The sequence below is a fragment of the Schistocerca americana genome, chromosome 1 (genome assembly GCF_021461395.2).
Source record: "Schistocerca americana isolate TAMUIC-IGC-003095 chromosome 1, iqSchAmer2.1, whole genome shotgun sequence".
In the NCBI taxonomy this organism is placed as follows: Eukaryota; Metazoa; Arthropoda; class Insecta; order Orthoptera; family Acrididae; genus Schistocerca; species Schistocerca americana.
This window is the reverse complement of record NC_060119.1, coordinates 193,304,815-193,325,796: the sequence shown is the minus strand read 5'-3', so window position 1 is coordinate 193,325,796 and position 20,982 is coordinate 193,304,815. Positions and strand designations below refer to the sequence as shown.

Genomic DNA, 20,982 nt, shown 5'->3' with positions numbered 1-20,982 from the left:
TGGCTGTTCTGTGTTTTTTAAGTCAAATCAGTTCTGAGTGAATTATGTCTTAACTAGTCATCTCTTTCATTTTTTCCCCATTTGTCAGGAAGTCCTTTATTGTAACACGTACCTAAATTGATTGACTTCATATTTAATATCTTATGGATATGATAGTTGCTACTCATATGGTGGAGACGCCGAGTCACAGATAGACACAACAAAAAGACTGTCAAACAAAGCTTTCGGCCAAACAGGCCTTCATCAGAACACACACACACACACACACACATACACACATACACACACACACACACACACACACACACACACACACACACACACACACACACACACACACACACAATGCAACTCACTCATACATGACCACAGTCTCCAGATTAAGCTTTGTTAGACAGTATTTTTGTTGTGCCTATCTATGAGTCGACATCTTCACTAAATGGCGAGTAGCAACTATCCTTTTCAAAGTTTTGTTATTATTCCATGCTGTATTTTCCATTGTTTGACTTCATATTCATTTTGTCTTTGCGTGATTCAGAAATACAGTGTTCAAAAAAACAATCCTTTCTTTTTTGTTTTAAATAAATCTGATTGCATTTGTGATCTAATATTAATCATTCAAATTGTATATGTAAAATTGTAACACTCCAAAAAAGATATAAATGTGCACGGATCTATTTGTCATTGTTGTATGTGTTCCTTAAGGTCCACTTGTTGATGAAGTTCATCAAGTCTTCTCAGATTGGATTAGCCAAGTTGTTCGAGTTTACAAAGGAGAGAACCATGCAGAGCTAGAATGGATGGTTGGACCTATACCAATTGAGTAAGTGTAGTATTCATAGATCACATTTAAAAATTAACAGTATTAAAATTGAGAAGTTAAAAGTTTGCCACTGAATTGTTGGTGATATGATATATCTTAACACTGCAGCTATATATAAAATTAACTACTTGTACATAATATTAAACAATGTTTCGTGATTTACTTACCAGTAACATTGCATGAAGTAAAGTAACAGATTTACATTCACAGAAGAAATTTTAAACTGTTATTTATTTCTATATTATGTGCATTTTTCTAACCTGAAGTGAAATACATTACCATTAGGTTACACAGAGAACTGGTGGTTTACTCAAAAGGGTAATAAGATTTTCCCTGAAACCAGGCTGCAGAGGTTTTAGAATTCAAAACACTCCTGGACTCTTGTGCATGCTGAAGCACCACTTCTGGTGTGCCTGATGGATTAACAACAAGGATTGCTGTGCCAGCCAGCCTGGATGTGGTTTTTAGGCAGTTTCCCACATCCCACTAAGTGATTACTGGGCTGGTACCCAAGTCCCACCTCAGTTATACGTTTCACAATTTATAGAAAACTTTCACTCACTTTCACAACTAACACTACCACAGACAGTTGGGGTAGATTCATTCTGTCCCAGTGATAACAGAATGGCCCTTGCCAACCCTTAAATTAACCATGCCAAATTTTTTTAATAACAATGCTGAATCTGCCTATGTGGCAGAAAACATGGGGGTGGGGGTTAAGTTTGAGAATTTGAGGGTTGGTGTTGATTTGGGTTCAAGTCAGCAACAGTGAAAGGAGTCGCTAGACACATAAGCAGTGCTGTTGGAGTCATCAGTCTGAAGAATCGTTTGAAGCAACTCTCATCACTAATATATCCTGAGCATATCTTCTCATATTTGCGTAACTACCATGTCCTACATCCACTTAAACATGCTTAGTGTGCTCAGATGTTGAGCTTTTCATACAATTTTCATGCTCTGCACCCCTTGCCCCCCAAATCTCACACATTCCACCTACAATTTTTAACCTGCCCCCCACAGTCCAAACTCCCCTTCATTACACAAAAAAATTAAGTATTCATTTATGCCCCAGGCTGTGTCTTATCAATATATGGTTTCTTCAGTTGAACTTGGGTCATAGAGTTATTTTATTTCCAATTTGATGTAGTACCTCCCCTTCAGTTACTCAGTCTACGTATCTAATCTTCAGTGTTCTTCTCTAACACCACATTTCAGAACCTTCTTTTCTCTTATTGTTTGTACTGTTTAGCAGCCACAGTAGTTTTACACTCCAGACAAGTACTTTGAGAAAAGACTTCCTAACATTTAAATTTTCTGTTTCATGTTAACATATTTCTCTTTTTCAGGATGGCTTTTCTTTCTCATTTGTACCCTCCTTACTTCAGTCAACATCAGTTATTTTTCTGCACGAGCGTTATATTTAAAAAATTTAAAAGTAATAAATTATTTCAAAATATTATTGGTGTTAAGGCACTTGCAATGCACCAATTTTGAAACTGGAAATATTGGCAACATAGAAACCTGCTAATGACATGAAGTAATTTTGTAGTCACTTAAGGCTAAAGCTCTGGAAAAGTGAGAGTTCAACCTAAACTTTTTCTAGTTTCCAGGTCTTATTTCTGTTCTGGGGGGCAGTTAATTATAATCTTCAATCCTCAACAAATCAAAGTCATGGTGATGTATTGATTTTGTAAATGAATTTTGCTCACTGAATTTCATTAGGCTTGAAAATGATATTCCTTGCTATTAAGTACTGTAACAGGTTTCATTTAAATCAAACTAGAAACACCAGTTAATATCAACAGGGACCATTAAATGCAGCACACCATGGACTTTATAATTTTAACTACATGTGCCAGGGTACCTTTTAAGATATTGTTATTGCATTTTTACTCTTTTGTTTTCACTTTATCTGAATATTACAAAACACACTCATTAAACTGCATGAGTTTTTATTGTCTTCTTCAGATGTGCACACCACAGATGCAGACAGCACACACTCTTAACAGCTCACATTCTGCTTCTTTTTATGGTTGCCAACCAAAGAAAACATACAGAAAATATTGCCAACTTTCCAACAGTTGTGCCAGTGATTGCAGTGCAATCTTCTGAGACCACCTCTTTGTCTTGTTGTAATATTTTTCTAAAATTTTCTTGACTGTTTATTCATCACAATCTATCTTGCAAGGAACCCCTCGAGTGCAAGTTCGCTGGTTCAAAGGCCTACTCTTTGGGAGTTACAAACTCTGTAGGATGTTCAGGTAGGTTATCCAGTCTCAAAGAATGCATATAGAATTGTATTGGTGTAATGGGATGATGAGAACTGGTGGAATTTGATGACATGCAATCGAATGCAAAACAGTTTGTCATGGAGTGCGTCATGAAACTGCTATCCTTTAAGGTGCAGGTGCAGACAATACAATAATGTGTTTTAGCTGTGGAAAAAACAAACAGCCAGAGACTGAATTTGTTCATTGGTTCCAGGTGGCATGAATTGCAATGTCACACACTTTTCAGGAGGGATAGTTTGCTCTAAAGGAGTAAGATTTTGTATCCAGGCCAGGAATCAAGGAAAAGCAAGTTATTTTGAACAGCTGTTGGCCAAAAGCAGTGCTCATACCATAATTGTAGTTCTCTTACACCCATTTTCCCACTCACATAAATATTTTCTACTACCTTTGCAATATCATGCACGGGAGAAAGAATCATAGGAGGCAGAGCACCTCCAACTTCTCCCAGCACAATAAATAACTTTCCAGCAAGTCTACCATCCAGATTAACAGCCAACATAACTGTATACAAATGTATTAAGGCATTGATGTTAGTTGATCTTGATGCAACTCTTTTAATGCCATGAATTTCCAGGATTACTTTCAAACGCATTCCCTTTTCAAATCTCAATTGATCAGATTTGAAAACAAATTCATTACTGAATGATGGGATAAGTTTGTTTCTCTTGTCGCCAAATTTTCGGTCTGGTTCACCAGTTTATTGTGCATCGTCAGGTTGACGCTTTGTTTAAAATTTTGTTATCTTACATCTTCCAATTCTGTTGCACTGTTTGAAGTTCTGCAGCTGTCCATTGCTTCCCTTGAAATCACTGTGATCTATGTTGTGTGCAATTGGATGTGCATAACATCATAAGTCACTGTCATGCACATCCTATAAATTGTATCAAGCATCCTTGAAACATGCAAACACCAATTTTCATAAGTGTGCCTTGTTGTCCCTTGAATATCCACAATTTTTCTTATGCACTACATGGTCGTAATGCTGCAGACTTATTTGAAATCTGTTCATAATTGTTTTTCTGCTGCGCTGTGGATGATTTTCCGTGTACATAATTATGCTTAGTGCCCACTCTGTGGCGAGTGATTGTCCTTTACTACATTTAATTAGAGATGGCCTTTGTGGCTCCCTATCCAAGAAAGATAATGAACTGCATGGCTTGACACATGTTTCTGCATCACTCGCTTGCTAAACACAGGTGGCGATCACTGTACTCCTCAAGCAATTGCCCGCAAGGTTGAACATATGAGACCACACATTCCACTGACTCACACTGCTGAAACTCTAATATCTTATATGCCACTTCTTCCTCACTGTGCGAAATTCCTTGGGTTCCATTCTGACAAAATGTCAACTTCAACAACTGTTGTGGCACATATAATACAACATTTGTCATTGTCATTGCTCTGCTTTGTATCAACACCACTTACACTGTAGTACCGTTGCCAGTTACTTGTCGACTAAGCATTTCAACTACGCTTTATAGCCTCATGCTGTGCTCACCACTAGATACCTCCAGTCACACCCCTCTGCTGCCATTAGCAACCAATATTGTAGTTTTCAAGTCAGACAATGTGTGGGCCATTGAATGCCTTCTTTAACATCATTGGCCTTTTGCAACCTTACACTCAAGGGGTTCATTGTCATTAACAAGATCCTTCATACTTATCTGCATGTTACTATCTACAGACAACTTGTATTTGACCACCTTTTGACCTGTTTATGCAGATACATGACATCGAGACACAAACAGTTATTTTGTATAAAAATGGCACCACCATAGCTTCCATATTGAATCTGCATCGTGGAGCTCAGCAACCTCTGTGAAAAGTGGCAGTTCATCACAGTCTTTTGAAACAGCAAAGTTACATAATGTCAAAGACAGCATCAGTATTGCTGTACTAATACTGTATGTGTTTAAAAAGCTTTTGTTCAAATTTTGAGCTGCTGCCTGTCAAGGCATTTGTGATCTTCTTGAGTCTGTTTCCTGAAGCTGTTCCACAAGGCCTCAGTTTGAATAGAACTAAATTCTAGCACATTCTGACTAAAGCCCTAGAATTGTATTTTAAGGAGGAGCTGCTGAATGACATTAATAATGTGTATTAATCACTGTTTTTGGTGAAACAACAAAGAATGCTGGTACAGAGAAGTTAGAAATGGTGGTTCATTATTGGTCAGCATCTCAGAATAAAATTGTGAGCCATCATTTACTGACATTTTTCATTGGTAAAACATCTGAGGATATTGTTGGTAAACTTATAAGCACATTAGTTTCAGCAAACCTTTCATTGTATAAACTCTTAAATCTGGGAGTGATAACCCCAATGTTAAAAAGTAATGAGACTGCTTAACGAACAAGTTTATCGTGTAAGAAAAAATATACTTAATGATGTAGGCTTGTAGTATTCACCTCAAATACAATGCACGCATTTTTACCCAGTTCACTGGAGCATTTCGGAAATAGGAGCCATTGATACATTTGCTTCACAGTGAAATAAAGAGACTTGTTGAAGTGTTGCTAGGAAGACATTGTGAATCACTGGCATTGAAGACTTGTGAAATGTCAGATGATATTTCACAAGACTCCAATTTTCTGCCTTAACAAGACTGTTTTGTGATGATTTTGTTACAGCAGTTTACCATAAGCTATTTGAAAAGGATGGGCTTCAGTCCTAGATGCTTGTTAAGAAATATTGTACTGATGCATGTAAATATGTTCATCTTAAAGACAACACAGCAGGTTCAAGGAATGTGGAGCAGTTCCAGTGTCTTCAACCATGTAACAGAACATGACCAGAAAGTTTCAATGATTTTGGAAGCACTGCAAAAGCATTACTGCTGGATATTGATTATGGTCAACCAGTAGGTGAATGGAAACTTCTCCTGTTGGAAACCAGAAAAAATTCAAATACAACACAAACTGCAATTGTCAGTTATTGGAACCAGTTTATTGGTAGGAAAAGTATGACAGGAGAATTAAAATGTCCACAGTCATGTAATGTGGTGAAAGCAGCTTTGGCTCTGTCTCCCAGGAATGCTGAGATTGAAAGGTTTTCTGCATCAACAAGATATCTTACAGATATACTTGCTTTCTTTGGTGCACTGTTATAAGAAATGCCACAACTGTCCAGAAGAAGAAAGAAGGAAGAAAAGAAAAGACAAAAATATGAAGAGGAACGAAGAGCAGGTCAGCAAGAAGTCGTCAAAAACTTACATTTGAGAAAAAGGGGATTTCATCACTGGAAGCAATACTTAAACAAAAACGAAAAAGGCATTAATAGAAAAGAGTTATGGCACCTAATAAGCTGGCCTATGAAACTAATGAGACTTATGGTTGCCGTATATAAGAAAGACTTTTAAAATGCAAGACTTGCCCAGGCTATGTTGACAGGTGCTCTGCAGGTCCAGAAAGTAGCTCAGAATCGGAAACAAGATTAAAGATGCTCTCTAGTGTAAAAGTGATGAAAGTAAATGTGTTTGTATGACACCATTTTTAACAAAAAAATCAAAGAATTAAGTGTTAATTACTCCAATGTAATTTTCTGTGCAGTTACATGCTAATTTTTAATCTTATCTTACTTTAAATACGTATATTATCATATTTATTAGTAATGTTAGAAAGTTTGTAAACTGTAGACAAATTATCTAATTACAGGAATCAGTGGCCAAATCATGTCCAAAATCATTCATTTCCTATCAGTATCTATGTGGTATATTGAATTTTTTTCTCTTTATACAAGAATAAAAAGGTAAAACATATTTGAAGCAAGTCAATTTTGACAGACATTAGAATAAAGGTTAAAGAAATTATTTTTTTCTTATATGCAAACAGTTAATTTTGTTTTTAAGTGTCGTTTTTGGTAGAGTATTTTGTTTAAATCAATAATGTTGTTTTTGAAATAGATGTTGTCACATCCTTAATAAAGTTAGCCACTTTTAGGCACTTTTTGTCAAATTTGTAACTTTTACCTCCTTTTCCACATCCAAAAATTGTTGGTAGCCCTACGTAGTGTGTTTAGACTGTGGTTGTTTTTCTCTTTAAATAATGAAAACTATTTGAATATCTGTGCAAGCTGAGACACTCTGTATACCTTTAATCTGCATAGAAAATTGTTAAACTCTTTTGATACTCAGTTAAATTTTTGTACCTACCATGCTTTAATCGTTTTTATATCCTGTAGGAAGTAAAATTGCTCTTGTGCACAAAATGTTAAGTAGTACTTACCTTAATTTCAGGGATAATATTGGCAAAGAAGTAATTACCAAGTTTAGTTCCTCAATTCAAAATCGGGGCGTATTTTATACTGACTCAAATGGCAGAGAACTCCTATGGCGTAAGCGTAATTACCGACCCACTTGGAATCTCAGCAATGCTGAACCAATTGCAGGAAATTACTACCCTGTGACAACAAGAATTCTCATACGGGACAAGGATGCAGAGTTGGCAGTCATACCTGACAGAGCTCAAGGAGGATCTAGTATAAAGGATGGAGAGATAGAACTAATGGTAATATGATTTATTCCTAAAAAGTTAATAATGTGTAAAGTATAACAGCTTGATGTCCGTAAAAGTTAAGATGTGGTGAAGAATGATTAGACTACTCTGCTTTGGTATAGAAATATTTTGAATAATTAAAATGACCTCCAGTGTTATATCTTTCTCACAAGAAATGAAACAATGGAAAATCCAGGATTGAATGTAACAATACTTTGAAGGATGTCATGTTTGGCAGCGTGCTCAGCAACAGGGTGGTCCACTTGTTTCTTGGGCCACAGTTTGTCAGTGGCCATTCATACGGACAGACAGCTTGTTGGTTGTCATGCTCACATAAAATGCAACACAGTTGTTGCAGTTTAGCTTGTAGATCACATGACTGGTTGCACAGGTAGCCCTGCCTTTGTGGAATAGGTGATGTTTGTGACTGGACGGGAGTGGATAGTGTGGGAGGATGTATGGGACAGGTCTTACATCTAGGTCTATTACAGGTGCATAAGTCATGAGGTATGGGGTTGGAAGCAGGAGTTGTGTAGGGATGGATGAGTATATAGACCTATAGATGTGTATGTAAGACCAGCCCCACACATCCTCACACCACCACCTACTCCAATCCGGTCACAAGCATCACCTATCCCATCAAAGGCAGGGCTACCTGTGAAACTACGCATGTAATCAGCAAGCTAAGCTACAACCACTATGCTGCATTCTATGTGGACATGACAACCACATAAATGGCCACTGACAAACTGTGGCCAAGAAATAAGTGGACCATCTTGTTGCTGAGCATACTGCCAAACATGACATCCTTCATTTCAATGACTGCTTCACAGCCTGTGCCATATGTTTCGGTCCCAACAACACCAGCTTTTCTGAATTACGCAGGTGGGAATTTTCCCTGCAATATATCCTGTGTTCCCGTAACCCTACTGGCCTCAACCTTCATTAGTCATTGTCCTCACCCATCCAGCATCTCTGTTCCCATTCCAGCACTATCTGGCCCGCATTCCACCATTGCACCAGTATTTTTACTTCTCTCCTTTTCTGCTACCCCACCCTTCCCCACCTCTCCCCTGCCCTCGATCTAACCTCCTGACTGCACATAGCTGCCCTACCCTCTATCCACCTCGTCCCTGTGTGCTCCCCAGCAGCACTGCACTGTCTGCCACTGTTACCCTACTATCCTTCTCCATGCCCCAGCCTCCCCTTTACCACCACCCAGTTGCCACTCCTACCATTGGTACTCTTGCTCTGAGTGACTACACTTGCCCGAGACTGAAGTCGTGTGTGTGAGATGCGTTTGAAAAAAAAAAAAAAAAAAAAAAAAAAAATTATATATATAAAAACAAAGATGCTGTAACTTACCGAATGAGAAAGGTTGGTAGATAGACACAATAAAAAACACACACACAAATTTCAAGCTTTCGCAACCCAAGGTTGCTTCATCAGGAAAGAGGGAAGGAGAGGGAAAGACGAAAGGATGTGGATTTTAAGGGAGAGGGTAAGAAGTCATTCCAATATCGGGAGCGGAAAGACTTACCCTAGGAGGGAAAAAATTACAGGTATACACTCGCGCGCACACACACACACACACGTATCCATCCGCACATACACAGACTGTCCTTTCAGTGTACAGGCATTTTCATTTTACTGACATTGACTACTATCCTATTCATAATATTGAAAATAGTAAAGATTTTTATGTTTGTGTAGGGAAAATGCAGTATTTTTTCTCTTTATTCATGTTTTTTGTGTAAGATTATAATCTCTAACAGGTTAAAGCTAAAATTTTGTAAGTGTAATTGAACTTGATAATAATATCAGCAGAAAAACATAATATTGAAAGTGTTGTGGTAAACTATTTTCATATTCTGACTGTAATACAATAGGTTTCAATTCATGGAAGAATAACTTTGTTACTTTTCTTTCCATTAGGTGCATCGTCGACTACTCCACGATGATGCATTTGGTGTGGGTGAAGCACTGAATGAAACTGCATATGGCAAAGGCCTCATTGCAAGAGGACAACACTACATTGTAGGAGGTGCCATAAAGACATTTAAGAACATTTCTTTGGCTGCTCAAGAGCGAATGCTAATCCAACAGAAAGTGTTAGCTCCCTGGATATTCCTTGCTCCAGCAGATGATATTTGTTTTGAGCAGTGGCAAGAGACATACAAGATGGAGGTACATCTACCTTCTTTCCATTTGAACATCTGTTTTAACATATAAAAATTAGGACTGATTTATAACCAGTTATAAATATTGGACAGTACTTTCTACTATCTAAATTTCATTTCTTCAGCTTGTTGACTTTCTTTATAGTTAATACTCATCCTAACATTATGGTTAGTTTTGATAATGAGGAGGAAAAATGGGAAAGGGGAAGCGTAAAAAATAACTCCAATACTATGTGTGTCACTGCCATTCATTGATATAAGGGGACAGGACCATGATCTTTATATTGTTTAAAAAAAACCATTGTCATGAACATCATAACCAGTTTGAGGTAGTCACTGTTTTTATTCCTTAGTGACATGTTTTGGAAATTAGACTGTGTTTTTACCATAATTTTCTGTACAACAGTTGTTCTCTTTTTGTTGGAGACAACAACAGAAATGGTGCAATTAGATTTTTAACCCTTAAACATAACTTCTTTTTTTTTCTTTTTTTCCAAATTTTGCATGTTGTTATGGTCTTTAGTTCAAAGACTGATTTGCTGCAGCTCCCCATGCTACTGTATCCTGTGCAAGCCTCTTCATCTTCAAATAACTACTGCAACCTACATCCTTCTGAATCTGGTTAGTGTATTCATCTGTTGGTCTCCCTCTATGATTTGTAACAGTGAACCAGTGATTCACTCTGAAAGAGATTCATGGTACTGCAGGTCAGAATCTTGATGCTCTTTGAAACATGCTACCCCAATTCTTACAACATACATTTATTAAAAGACAACAATCAAAATTTTTTTGAAAACAAAAAGAATTCTGCAAACAAGGGCATCCTGGTGCAAGTAGATTTCGCAGAAAATTATACTGTTCAACTGCAGAATGAAGTCCAGAGCACCCATTGGCCAAAACCACAAATCATTTTGTTTACAGCATGTGTTTGGGACTCACAAAAAATGGATATTCTTGTACTATTGTTAGTGATGCACTTGATCATAATAAATATTCAGTGCATGCTTTCCTAAGTAAGATTGTTGAGCACATTATATCCACGAACCCAGAGGTAGAATCTGTCACATGCATGAATAATGGTGCAGCCAGTCAATTTAAGAAGCATTTCTTGTTTGCCAAGTTGACATTTTTCAGAGAATGCTATGGAATAAATATTTTACGAGACTTCTGTGCCATATCACACGGCAAGGTGTCTGCTTTTTGTTGTCGAGTGTCCAAAGCTGCACACAGTAAAGACAATTTCTGGTGGCAACCACCTCAACCAAAACATGACAGTCGAGATAGTGTGCAGTCGGGAATATCTGCAAAGTTGGGAAACGCAAACTACCTGGTGCTGAGGACTTTGCAAAAATGGCATGTGAAAGATGTCAAGGCATAAACATTTTTTATATCTCTGCCTTGCAAATTGCAGAGAATAGGGAGGAATTGGATCAAATGTGGATTGGAATAGTTCCAATAGAGCAGACCGAAACCATCTGTGCTGTTACACCTTTCGCTCCATATACTATTGAGTACCAGCATTACTCGCTATCTCCCCAGAGGTTTGTGCACAATTTCAAAAGCGATCTTCAGCCAAACAAAATTCACAGGATCTGATCAATCATACGGCCTTGCATGAAGGGGATTTTGCTCTGGTTTCCTCTGCTGGAAGAAACAGATAAAGATTTTTTGTGGGGTTGCTGATTTATGTTTAAGATAGTTACGAAATTTAATATCTTAGAAAGAATGATGCAAATGAAAAGATATTTACATTTCCCTGAAAGGAAGAGAAAAAGACCAAATTGTAGAGAAAGTAGCTGCACTAAGTACCATTTTCCCTACTCAATCAGCAGTGCATAATAAAACTGATAATTTTCAAGTGAAAGTGTCATTCCATTACTATTAAGTGTCATTCTGTTACTAGCAATTTTTTTGTTAGTAAAATATTAGTTTAATGCATTTATCTTCTATACCATCTTGTTTCCCATGTATTCCTTTTCACAATAAAATTTTGGTGTTTCTTGTGGGGAATGGGTGAGGTGAATTATTGTTGCATTATAAATGAGAACAATATGAATGTCTTAATTATATCATTCTGTTACCAAAAAGTTTTTTGTTGCATTAAGTGTCATTATATGAATGAAACTTAAACTATTAAATTAAATAAATTGTGTTCCTTTGCTTATGTAGAAAATACAGTATTAAATGTTTTGTCTTTTAGCATGATTCTTGGTCTTTTCTATGCTTAAAGAGCAAAAACAATCACTGAGACTCATTCAGTTACTCATGTAACTACCCAGTTATTACATTCTTTTTGATATCTGAGGCTGCTTTGCATGTCTCATAAATCTTGCACACCAGACGGAAGATTTTTGTTGTGGCTGGCTCTCCCAGTGCTATTGGTAGTTCTGATGCAATGTTGTCTACTTCTGGGACATATAAAGAAGGCTCTTGAAGCTCAAAATAATGAATTAAAAAATTTTGAAGATCACGAATAATAAAATCCCGAGTATACTCATACACTGGACTTTGACTAAAATATCATGAAACTTGAAGTTATTTTTTAGTTTCAACATAGCCTATCCATGTATTTCACAAAGATTTCCTGAGAACATAACTCCTTGAGAGCTGGTTCAAGCACAGTGGATGTATTTATCTTGTAACACTGACGAGCACTTGTTGCTCAACTGATGAACTGTCACCAATTTCAGTCTCTAATGAAATAATATCACATTCTTCTTAATTTTCTAAGCTGTGAAATTCAGTGTCAAATTCAGAATCACTATAGCTATCTGTTTTTGAAAGTGTTGCCTATACAACAATGTAGGAGTGTGTCTGAAAGCCTGCTTTTTGTTGTCGAGTGTCCAAAGCTGCACACAGTAAAGACAATTTCTGGTGGCAACCACCTCAACCAAAACATGACAGCCAGGATACAAATGTAGTACCAGATGTTCTGTAGTGACTGTTAGTGCTGAAGTGGATATAAGCGGAGTTTAATTTTTTCAAAGGTCTCTTTTCAAGTTGCACAAGTATATATGGGATTTTAAATTTCTGTTGAAGTAACTAAAAACTAGATAACACAGGATTTTACATTAAAGTGTTAAATTTATTTAACTTCTTAAAAAATCAGATATTTTAGGTTTTAGCATAGCAACAACAGTAGAACAATCTATGCCTGTACAATGTCATGATGTTGTCCAAATGCAAGTTGGCCCAAAGTGAGCCTGGGGCCTAGAGTACCTTTGAGTGAGGTCGCACCTTAATGACTGTTACTGTGGAAACAAATGTGGCATAAGGTTAATGTACGTTTACATTTTTAATCGTCATCATCTTTAAATCTGTTTCAGTATTCTGGACTGAAGAAGAGCTTGCCACCGAATGTGCAAATACTTACACTGGAACAGTGGAAGGGTACAGCATTGCTTTTGCGTATTGAACACATTCTGGAAAAAACTGATGACCCTGATTTGTCAAAACCAGTTACCATCAATCTTAAGGTAATTTTATGAGGAAATTATGCAACCTGTTAGTTTTCGATGTGTTGTTGCTGGAATCAGTTTTCTGATGTATTTCTAATATTATTTCTTTATGTGCACACTTTGAATGGCAAAGGATAGTACTAACATATAGTGGAGATGCTCAGTCGCAGATAGGCACAACAAAAATACTCTGACAATTAAAGCTTTCGGCCATTGGCCTTCATCAACAATAGCCACACATATACTCACACATGCACGCACACGCACTCATATGCAAATGCAGCTCACACACACAACTGCAGTCTCAGGCAGCTGAAAACACACTGCGAGCAGTAGCACGAGTGCATGATGAGAGTGGCGACAGGATGGGGGTAAGGAGGAGGCTGGGACGGGGACGGGGAGGGGGAGGGATAGTATGGTGGGGGTGGTGGACAGTGAAGTGCTGCAGGCTGCAGGTTATACGAGAGCTGTGTGCAGGGAGGGAGGGGGGGGGGGGGAGGGGGAGGAAGTAATGGAAAAGGAGAGAAATAAAAGAGAGAAATGAAAATACTGGGTATGGTGGTGTAATGGCGACTGTGTAGTGCTGGAATGGGAACAGGTTCAAATGGCTCTGAGCACTATGGGACTTAACATCTATGGTCATCAGTCTCCTAGAACTTAGAACTACTTAAACCTAACTAACCTAAGGACAACACACAACACCCAGTCATCACGAGGCAGAGAAAATCCCTGACCCCGCCGGGAATCGAACCCGGGAACTCGGGCGCGGGAAGTGAGAACGCTATCGCACGACCACGAGCTGTGGACTATGGGAACAGGGAAGGGGCTGGATGGGTGAGGACAGTGGCTAACGGAGGTTGAGGCCAGGAGGGTTATGGGAATGTAGGATGTATCACAGGGAAAGTACCCACCTGCACAGTTCAGAAAAGCTGGTGTTGGTGGGAGGGATCCATATGGCACAGGTTGTGAAGCCGTCATTGAAATGAAGGATATTTTGTTTGACAGCGTGTTCAAAAACAGAGTGGTCCACTTGTTTCTTGGCCACAGTTTATCTGTGGCCATTCATGTGGATAAACAGCGTGTTGGTTGTCGTGCCTACGTAGAATGCAGCACTGTGATTGCAGCCTAGCTAGTAGACTATTTGACTGGTTTCACAGGTAGTCCTGCCTTTGTTGGGATAGTTGATTATAGTGACTTGACTGGAGTAGAGGGTGGTGGAAGGATGTATAGGACAGGTCTTACATCTAGGTCTATTACAGGGGTATGAGCCATGAGGTAAGGGATTGGGAGCAAGGGTTGTGTAAGGATTGATGTGTATATTGTGTAGGTTTGGTGGACGGCAGAATACCACTGTGGGAGGGGTTGGAAGGATAGTGAGCAGGACATTTCTCATTTCAGGACACGATGAGAGGTAATCAAAATGCTGGCAGAGAATGTAATTCAGTTATATTTTAACTAAAGTTCAGTCTTGATCACAACACTTACGTCTCAATAACATAGGTGACCGGTTTCGGTTATATTTATATAACCATCTTCAGACCCATGGCTTCCTTGGAGGATGGTAGGTGGAGCTCTCCTCAGCTGCTATGAAGTCAACTCTGCCTACCATCTTCCAAGGAAGCCATGGGTCTGAAAATGGTTATATAAATATAACCGAAACCGGCCATCTATGTTATTGAGACATAAGTGTTGTGATCAAGACTGAACTTTAGTTAAAATATAATACTCTATTGATCGCTGTTTCCAAAAATGTTTACCAAAATTGTAGTTCAGTTGCTCCAGTCCTAGGTGGTTCTGAGTTATGAGGAGGATGCTCCTCTGTGGCTTTGGGAGGTGGTGGGAGGCTGGAAAGATGAGGCAAGGGAGATTTGTTTCTGTAAAGGGTTGGAAGGGTAATTATGGTCAGTGAAGGCTTCAGTGAGACCTTCGGTATATTTTGAGAGGGAGTACTCATCACAGCAGATGCAATGACCATGGATGGCTAGACTGTACGGAAGGTATTTTTTGGTATGGAATGGCTGGCAGCTGTCGAAGGTGAGGTAGTGCTGGTGGTTCGTATATTTGATATGGATGAAGGTATTGATGAAGCCATCTTTGAGGTGGAGGTCAACATCTTGGATGGTGGCTTGGTGGGTTGAGTAGGACCAAGTGAAGCAAATGGGGGCGAAGTTGTTGAGGTTCTGGAGGAATGTGGATAGGGTGTTCTCACCTTCAATCCATAAAACAAAGATGTCATCAGTGAATCTGAACCATGTGAGGGGTTTAGGATTCTGAGTTTTTAGGAAGGATTCCTCTAGATGGCCCATGAATAGGTTGGCATAGAATGGCGCCGTGTGGGTGCCCATAGCCATACCCCAGATTTGTTTGTAGGTAATGCCTCTAAAGGAGAAATAATTGTGGTTGATGATGTAGTTGGTCATGGCAACTAGGAAGGTGGTTGTTGGTTTGGAATCTTTGGGGCGTTGGGAAATTTAGTGTTCAATAGCAGTAAGGCCATGGGCATTAGGAATATTAGTGTACAGGGAAGTGGTATCAGTAGTGACAAGCAGGGTACCGTGTGGTAAAGGAACGGGAACTGTGGAGAGTTACTGGAGGTGGTGTTACATTCCATCCTCGATTTTCCATTGTTTGAAAGGATAGTACTACATAGATTACTGAAAATGCAATGGGGCCATAAAAATTATCGTAACTTTTTTTCATACTATTAAATTTGCCCATATTGATCAACATTTATTTGAATTGCTTTTTGAAGCAGTTAACGTAAGGAAATCTAAATTTTTAATCTAAAATTAATTAATATTGGTAGGATATACTTTTTTCTTACATGCAGTTTAAAGTGTGGTGACTTCAGTTGATTTAATTAATGCTAATTGCAGTTAGATCCCAGCCAAGTTTAATTGTTTTATTCTTATATGTTATTTAATATAGCATATTATTATGATTCTTGATGGCATTGTTTACTCATGCTTCTTGGTATAAAAAACATATCCAGTTCATTCCTAACTTTCTGTTCAAATATTAACAAGAAGATTGATGTCATTTAGATAGATATGTAATGATTTTTCAAGGTCTTAGTTTGAGAATACATTGCTATTTACATTATTTTGGTCATGAACATTCATTGTTTCATTTTGCAATGATTCAGCTGTATCTGCATTTGATCATGTCACTGTTAACTTGGGACTGATCTCTACTTCGACAAAAACAGTTAGTATTGTTCTTAAGCATCATCATTACACAAAGTTTGGGAAATGGATACTAATTTTAACTTAATTGCATTTATATATTTTCACACCATATAAATACAGCTCGAGGGAAAAAAGAAACACTGCAGCATTTGTCACATGATTTAGTGTGTTGTTTTATTCTTAACTACCTGCAAAATCAGTTTTGTAGATCATTGTAGAGTTGATACAATACTTGGTGCAGGAAGCTGACTCTTTATTAAATTTATAAGAAAAGTCAGTTGTGTGTGCAAATTTAGGTGCGTTAATTCTTTACTAACCTGTTGTATTGCTCCTGGTGGCACCCAGCAGTCCATATGAAACAAAGCCATCCACATATACACATATGCACACTAACAAGTTTCTTTTGATTCATGATTTAAAAAAAAAATACAATATTGATCAAGATTCATCATTAGTATGTTCCTGCAAAGTATGATACATCTCAGAAACTGTTAGGATGAAGTTCTGGATTTTGTGTGTGTGTGTCTGGCAGTAAAACAGTTTTTCACCTGATCCGCTTGGTGCCATGCAATCACTTCATTCGACACAGTCTTCTCTCTTCTTGTTAGGGAAACAGTAACAAAGTGTTTCCAGCTTCTTAGCCATTCTTCAGTGTCTGTAAATGATAGATGACCACTTAGTTCTGGCATGCTCCTTTGAACTTTGGGAACAAGTATCTTAGTTAATTTTATTCCTGTGCTGAAGGTGTGAACACTATTTTAACTACCTTGTTTTTTTGTCATTTATTATACAGTCTAAAATTGATCATACAATGTAAGCTTTCACGGTCGGTATTGTCTTCACTTAAAACTTCCGGGCTGATAGGCCGTGGTCGAAGTATAAAACTCTCTCCTGACGTTTCGTCTCCCGCAGTCGGAGACGAAACGTCAGGAGAGAGTTTTATACTTCGACCACGGCCTATCAGCCCGGAAGTTTTAAGTGAAGACAGTCTAAAATTGTTTACCACAGGCACCTCAAGGAATCAGAAGAATGCTTTTCTCTACTGCTGCAGTGATTTTTAGACCAAACCTTAATGTTACGTAGTAGTTGCTCTTTGTAATGTACTTTTTGTTTATCAACATTGTGGCAAGTGCTCAGCGTCAGCACTGGTCTCATATTTTGCTGCACTGATATGTAGAATATTACATGTATAGAACCTATCTATGAACATGTGGAAACATGAGCCATATGAATTCTACAATAATTCATTGGACAAATTAAAAATTATTTGAGTTTTCAATTAAAGGTCTGGTCTCATCAGCACACTGGTGGTAGGGCTGCTGTAATAGTGTATTACCTGAGTCAGCTTAGGTAGAACATAAATACACACGCCCCATTTTGCTGGTTTTATGGATTGTACTTTTTGAAGGTGATGCATCTGTGAGAACATACTCTGGTTTTGTCTGTGGTAACGTGATGGCTCCGAGTAAAGTATTACAAGAATGTTATCTTCAGGTGCAGTAAAGAATTTTGTACCTTACTCGGGCAACTTTGGAATATGTGAGTCTTTGATGGAGGGCTTACACATAACATACAAAACATTTGTATGAATCTATGAACTGAAAACACATCCAAATAAAATACATTGTAATTAACTCAATAAATAGCTTTCTGGTATAGGGGCTTTGAATCAACAGCCTTGGTCTCAAATGTATTTTCAATTTGAAAAATGCCATGTTACCACCCCGAGCTGCTGAAAAAGTTTTTGATGATTACAGAACCAGTTTCAGTTGACTAACCATCCTCAGGTTCATAAAAATATCTGCTGCATCATGTTTGGCAAAATATAAAACCATTAATGTCAGATGATAAAACCTGTAATCATACTGTAATATAAATTAAATAGTCAGTGTGTAAAACTGTGCTAGGTAGTGCAGTCATTCGTGTTATAACTGTGATTGGTGGTAATGTTGTGAACAGATCCATATCACAACATTGACGGCAATTGCAATTATAGCACTAACAAGTGCACTACCTAGCACAATTTATTTATATTATAATAAATAATTTATAAGTTAATAGTGTCTAATCCATGGTTTTATCAATTTACAGAAATGATTTTTATATTTCACATAATATGATACTGCAAATACTTTTATGAACCTGAGGATAGTCAGTCAATTAACATGACATTTGTCAAATATTTATAAGCTGTAGGGCAGCACCTCCTGAAAATATTTTCAATTCATTTACAGTCTCATTTCTTCAGTCATTCCTTATAGAATTCTTGTTTAATGTGGAAAAAGCAAGTTTTGATACAATATGTTGATATGTTTTGTCTGCAATGGTCTGTAGAAGTTGACCACTTAAAATAGAAGGAAAAATTGCACTGTTTCTGGTGACTGGATGCTTTGAATAGTTAACTATTTTTTTCTGTAATGTTATTCACACTAGGTAATGCACACTTCTCCAAACATCAGGACCCAATTTGCTATTGTGCACATCACTGCATTCACCAGTCAAATTATAGTTTTGGGACAAACCGTCATCACTTGACCAACTGTCAAATTCTGCACAGATAATCACTTATATAATAGCTTGATTCATGACTCTTATTGAGAAATTTTTCAGTTTCACTGTCACTAGGATTTCAGAAGGAGATGAGTACTTGAACACAGTAAACAGATCCAGATAAATGAAGAGTGCAACAGTTATGCAGAGTTGAAAAGAGTTTGACAGGATGGTATGGAGAGTTGCATCAGTTCCATCTTCAGATTGATTTTGTCAACAGCAACAGCACTGACTATATCATCAAGATGTACTATAAATTGCTGCTGGTATAATTGCCAACTTGGATGTGGTTTTCACTCATTTTTGACAGCAATTGAGCTAAATTCTTTGCTTGTACATTTTTGTATCTCACTCGTACAAAGTATGAAACTTGAACAAAGACATGTGTAAGGGTGATAGTATGGTTCCCATACAGATGGCCAGTGTCACAGCCTACAACATTTAACAGGAGAATTCAGTGCTACCCAGAAGAACACATCACTACCATTTCTTATGCATATTTGAATTTTTGATAGCTTTTATTGCAAAATTCCTGAATTATATATTTTGTTCCTGAAATATCTGTTTTCTCCTCAAGCAACTGTTTGATATGTGATATTGTGTACCTTATAAGAGTCCATCAGTGCAGTTAAAAAAAAAAAATCATTTATCACATATTCTGGTTACCATATCATCAAGTGTTTTTCTGTACGAATGAAATGAAAAGTAAGTGAAATGAAAATGAAATGAAATACTTTGTAAAGAGTAAAATCCATCAGAAAGAGTGATTTTATGTTGTATATTTTCACACTTCTAATCATTGCAGCTTGTTTGCTCTTCATATGTTCTTTTTGTGTTTCGATATACTTGTCCTAAACGCAGTGAGTTATCGTCATTCTTGCACTAGTTGCTGATTTGAATATGCTTGTATAACCATTGTAGGATATTCCAGTGGATTCATTAACATTTGAGCTTCTTGATTCAGACTATCACATCCTATGCATTTGGTTATGATTAGAAGTTAATCATCAGAATGACTAAAATGCCATGCACGAAATGAAATGGGTGATCCATGTATGTTTCCCCTGTTGTAATATTCTTAAACTAATTAAGTGATTTATGTGTGGTTTCTCATCCTCACCCACTCAAGCTGAACTTTTATAGTAAAGGAAATGTTTTTGTGTAAACTAAGCTTAATGTACTGCTGCTTTGAAACATATGTAGCGGGTGTTCCTCATTTTATAGTTTACTGTGTAAATTAATAAAACATGGAAGCAATAATTTGTTGTGCCTAATCTATGTCCTTGTTTTTCTGCAGGATGTCTTTGCTCCATTTTCGATTAAATCTGCTCGTGAAACAACTCTTGGAGCAAATCAATGGCTGTCTGATTCGAAACGTCTGAAATGGAGAGTAGAATCAAATGATATTCATCGTGATACTTACTCTCGTCATTCATCCTCTTATTATTATGATGATGATGATCTCACCATTACACTCAATCCAATGCAAATTCGTACCTTCATTATTGAAGTGAAAGGGAAATTTTATGGTATCAAATCAAGAAGTTAACAACAAGGACAATAGTGTGTAATACGGAGGCAGATATTATTTATGCCACTGGTGTTTAAAATTTTAGTCTACAACAAAAGAAGTGCTCAATTATTGTGCTATTTGTGGTTTCCATTTTTAGGTAAGGAGATATTATTAAGTTTTAGCTAACTGTTATGTTTGTGTAGTTGAAAAAGTGTTTTAAGTTTCTCTGTTATACATTTTTGTAAATAAAGTGTTTTCTATCTTTTTGTAATCTCGTTTTCTGTTTTGTGTGAAAGTGGTACATACTCTGATTATTGTAAATTATATGCAGCTCATACTGCTTAGTGCAAAACTTCATAAGTCTGTCAGTGGCCCACTTTTGTAGGATAAGAAAGTAAAAGTTCATAACTTTATATTGACTATAATAAATGACAGCGTGGGAACATTTTAAAAGCACATTGCTGTCATATACTCATGTGACTAATA

General features: G+C 37.3%; 1 protein-coding gene across 2 annotated transcripts in view; it reads left to right on the top strand.

The window, feature by feature from the left end:
- Positions 1-20,767, top strand: part of LOC124593973 (lysosomal alpha-mannosidase-like) — a 169,764-nt gene extending 148,997 nt beyond the window's left edge. For both annotated transcript variants that reach the window (XM_047132425.1, XM_047132357.1), the window contains exons 13-17: positions 706-823; positions 7,349-7,619; positions 9,543-9,794; positions 13,114-13,263; positions 20,281-20,767. In XM_047132425.1, the coding sequence (XP_046988381.1) occupies positions 706-823; positions 7,349-7,619; positions 9,543-9,794; positions 13,114-13,263; positions 20,281-20,532 (1,043 nt within the window). In that variant the 3' untranslated portion in view covers positions 20,533-20,767. The remainder of the gene's footprint in view (positions 1-705; positions 824-7,348; positions 7,620-9,542; positions 9,795-13,113; positions 13,264-20,280) is intronic.
- The last annotated feature ends 215 nt before the right edge of the window (positions 20,768-20,982 follow it).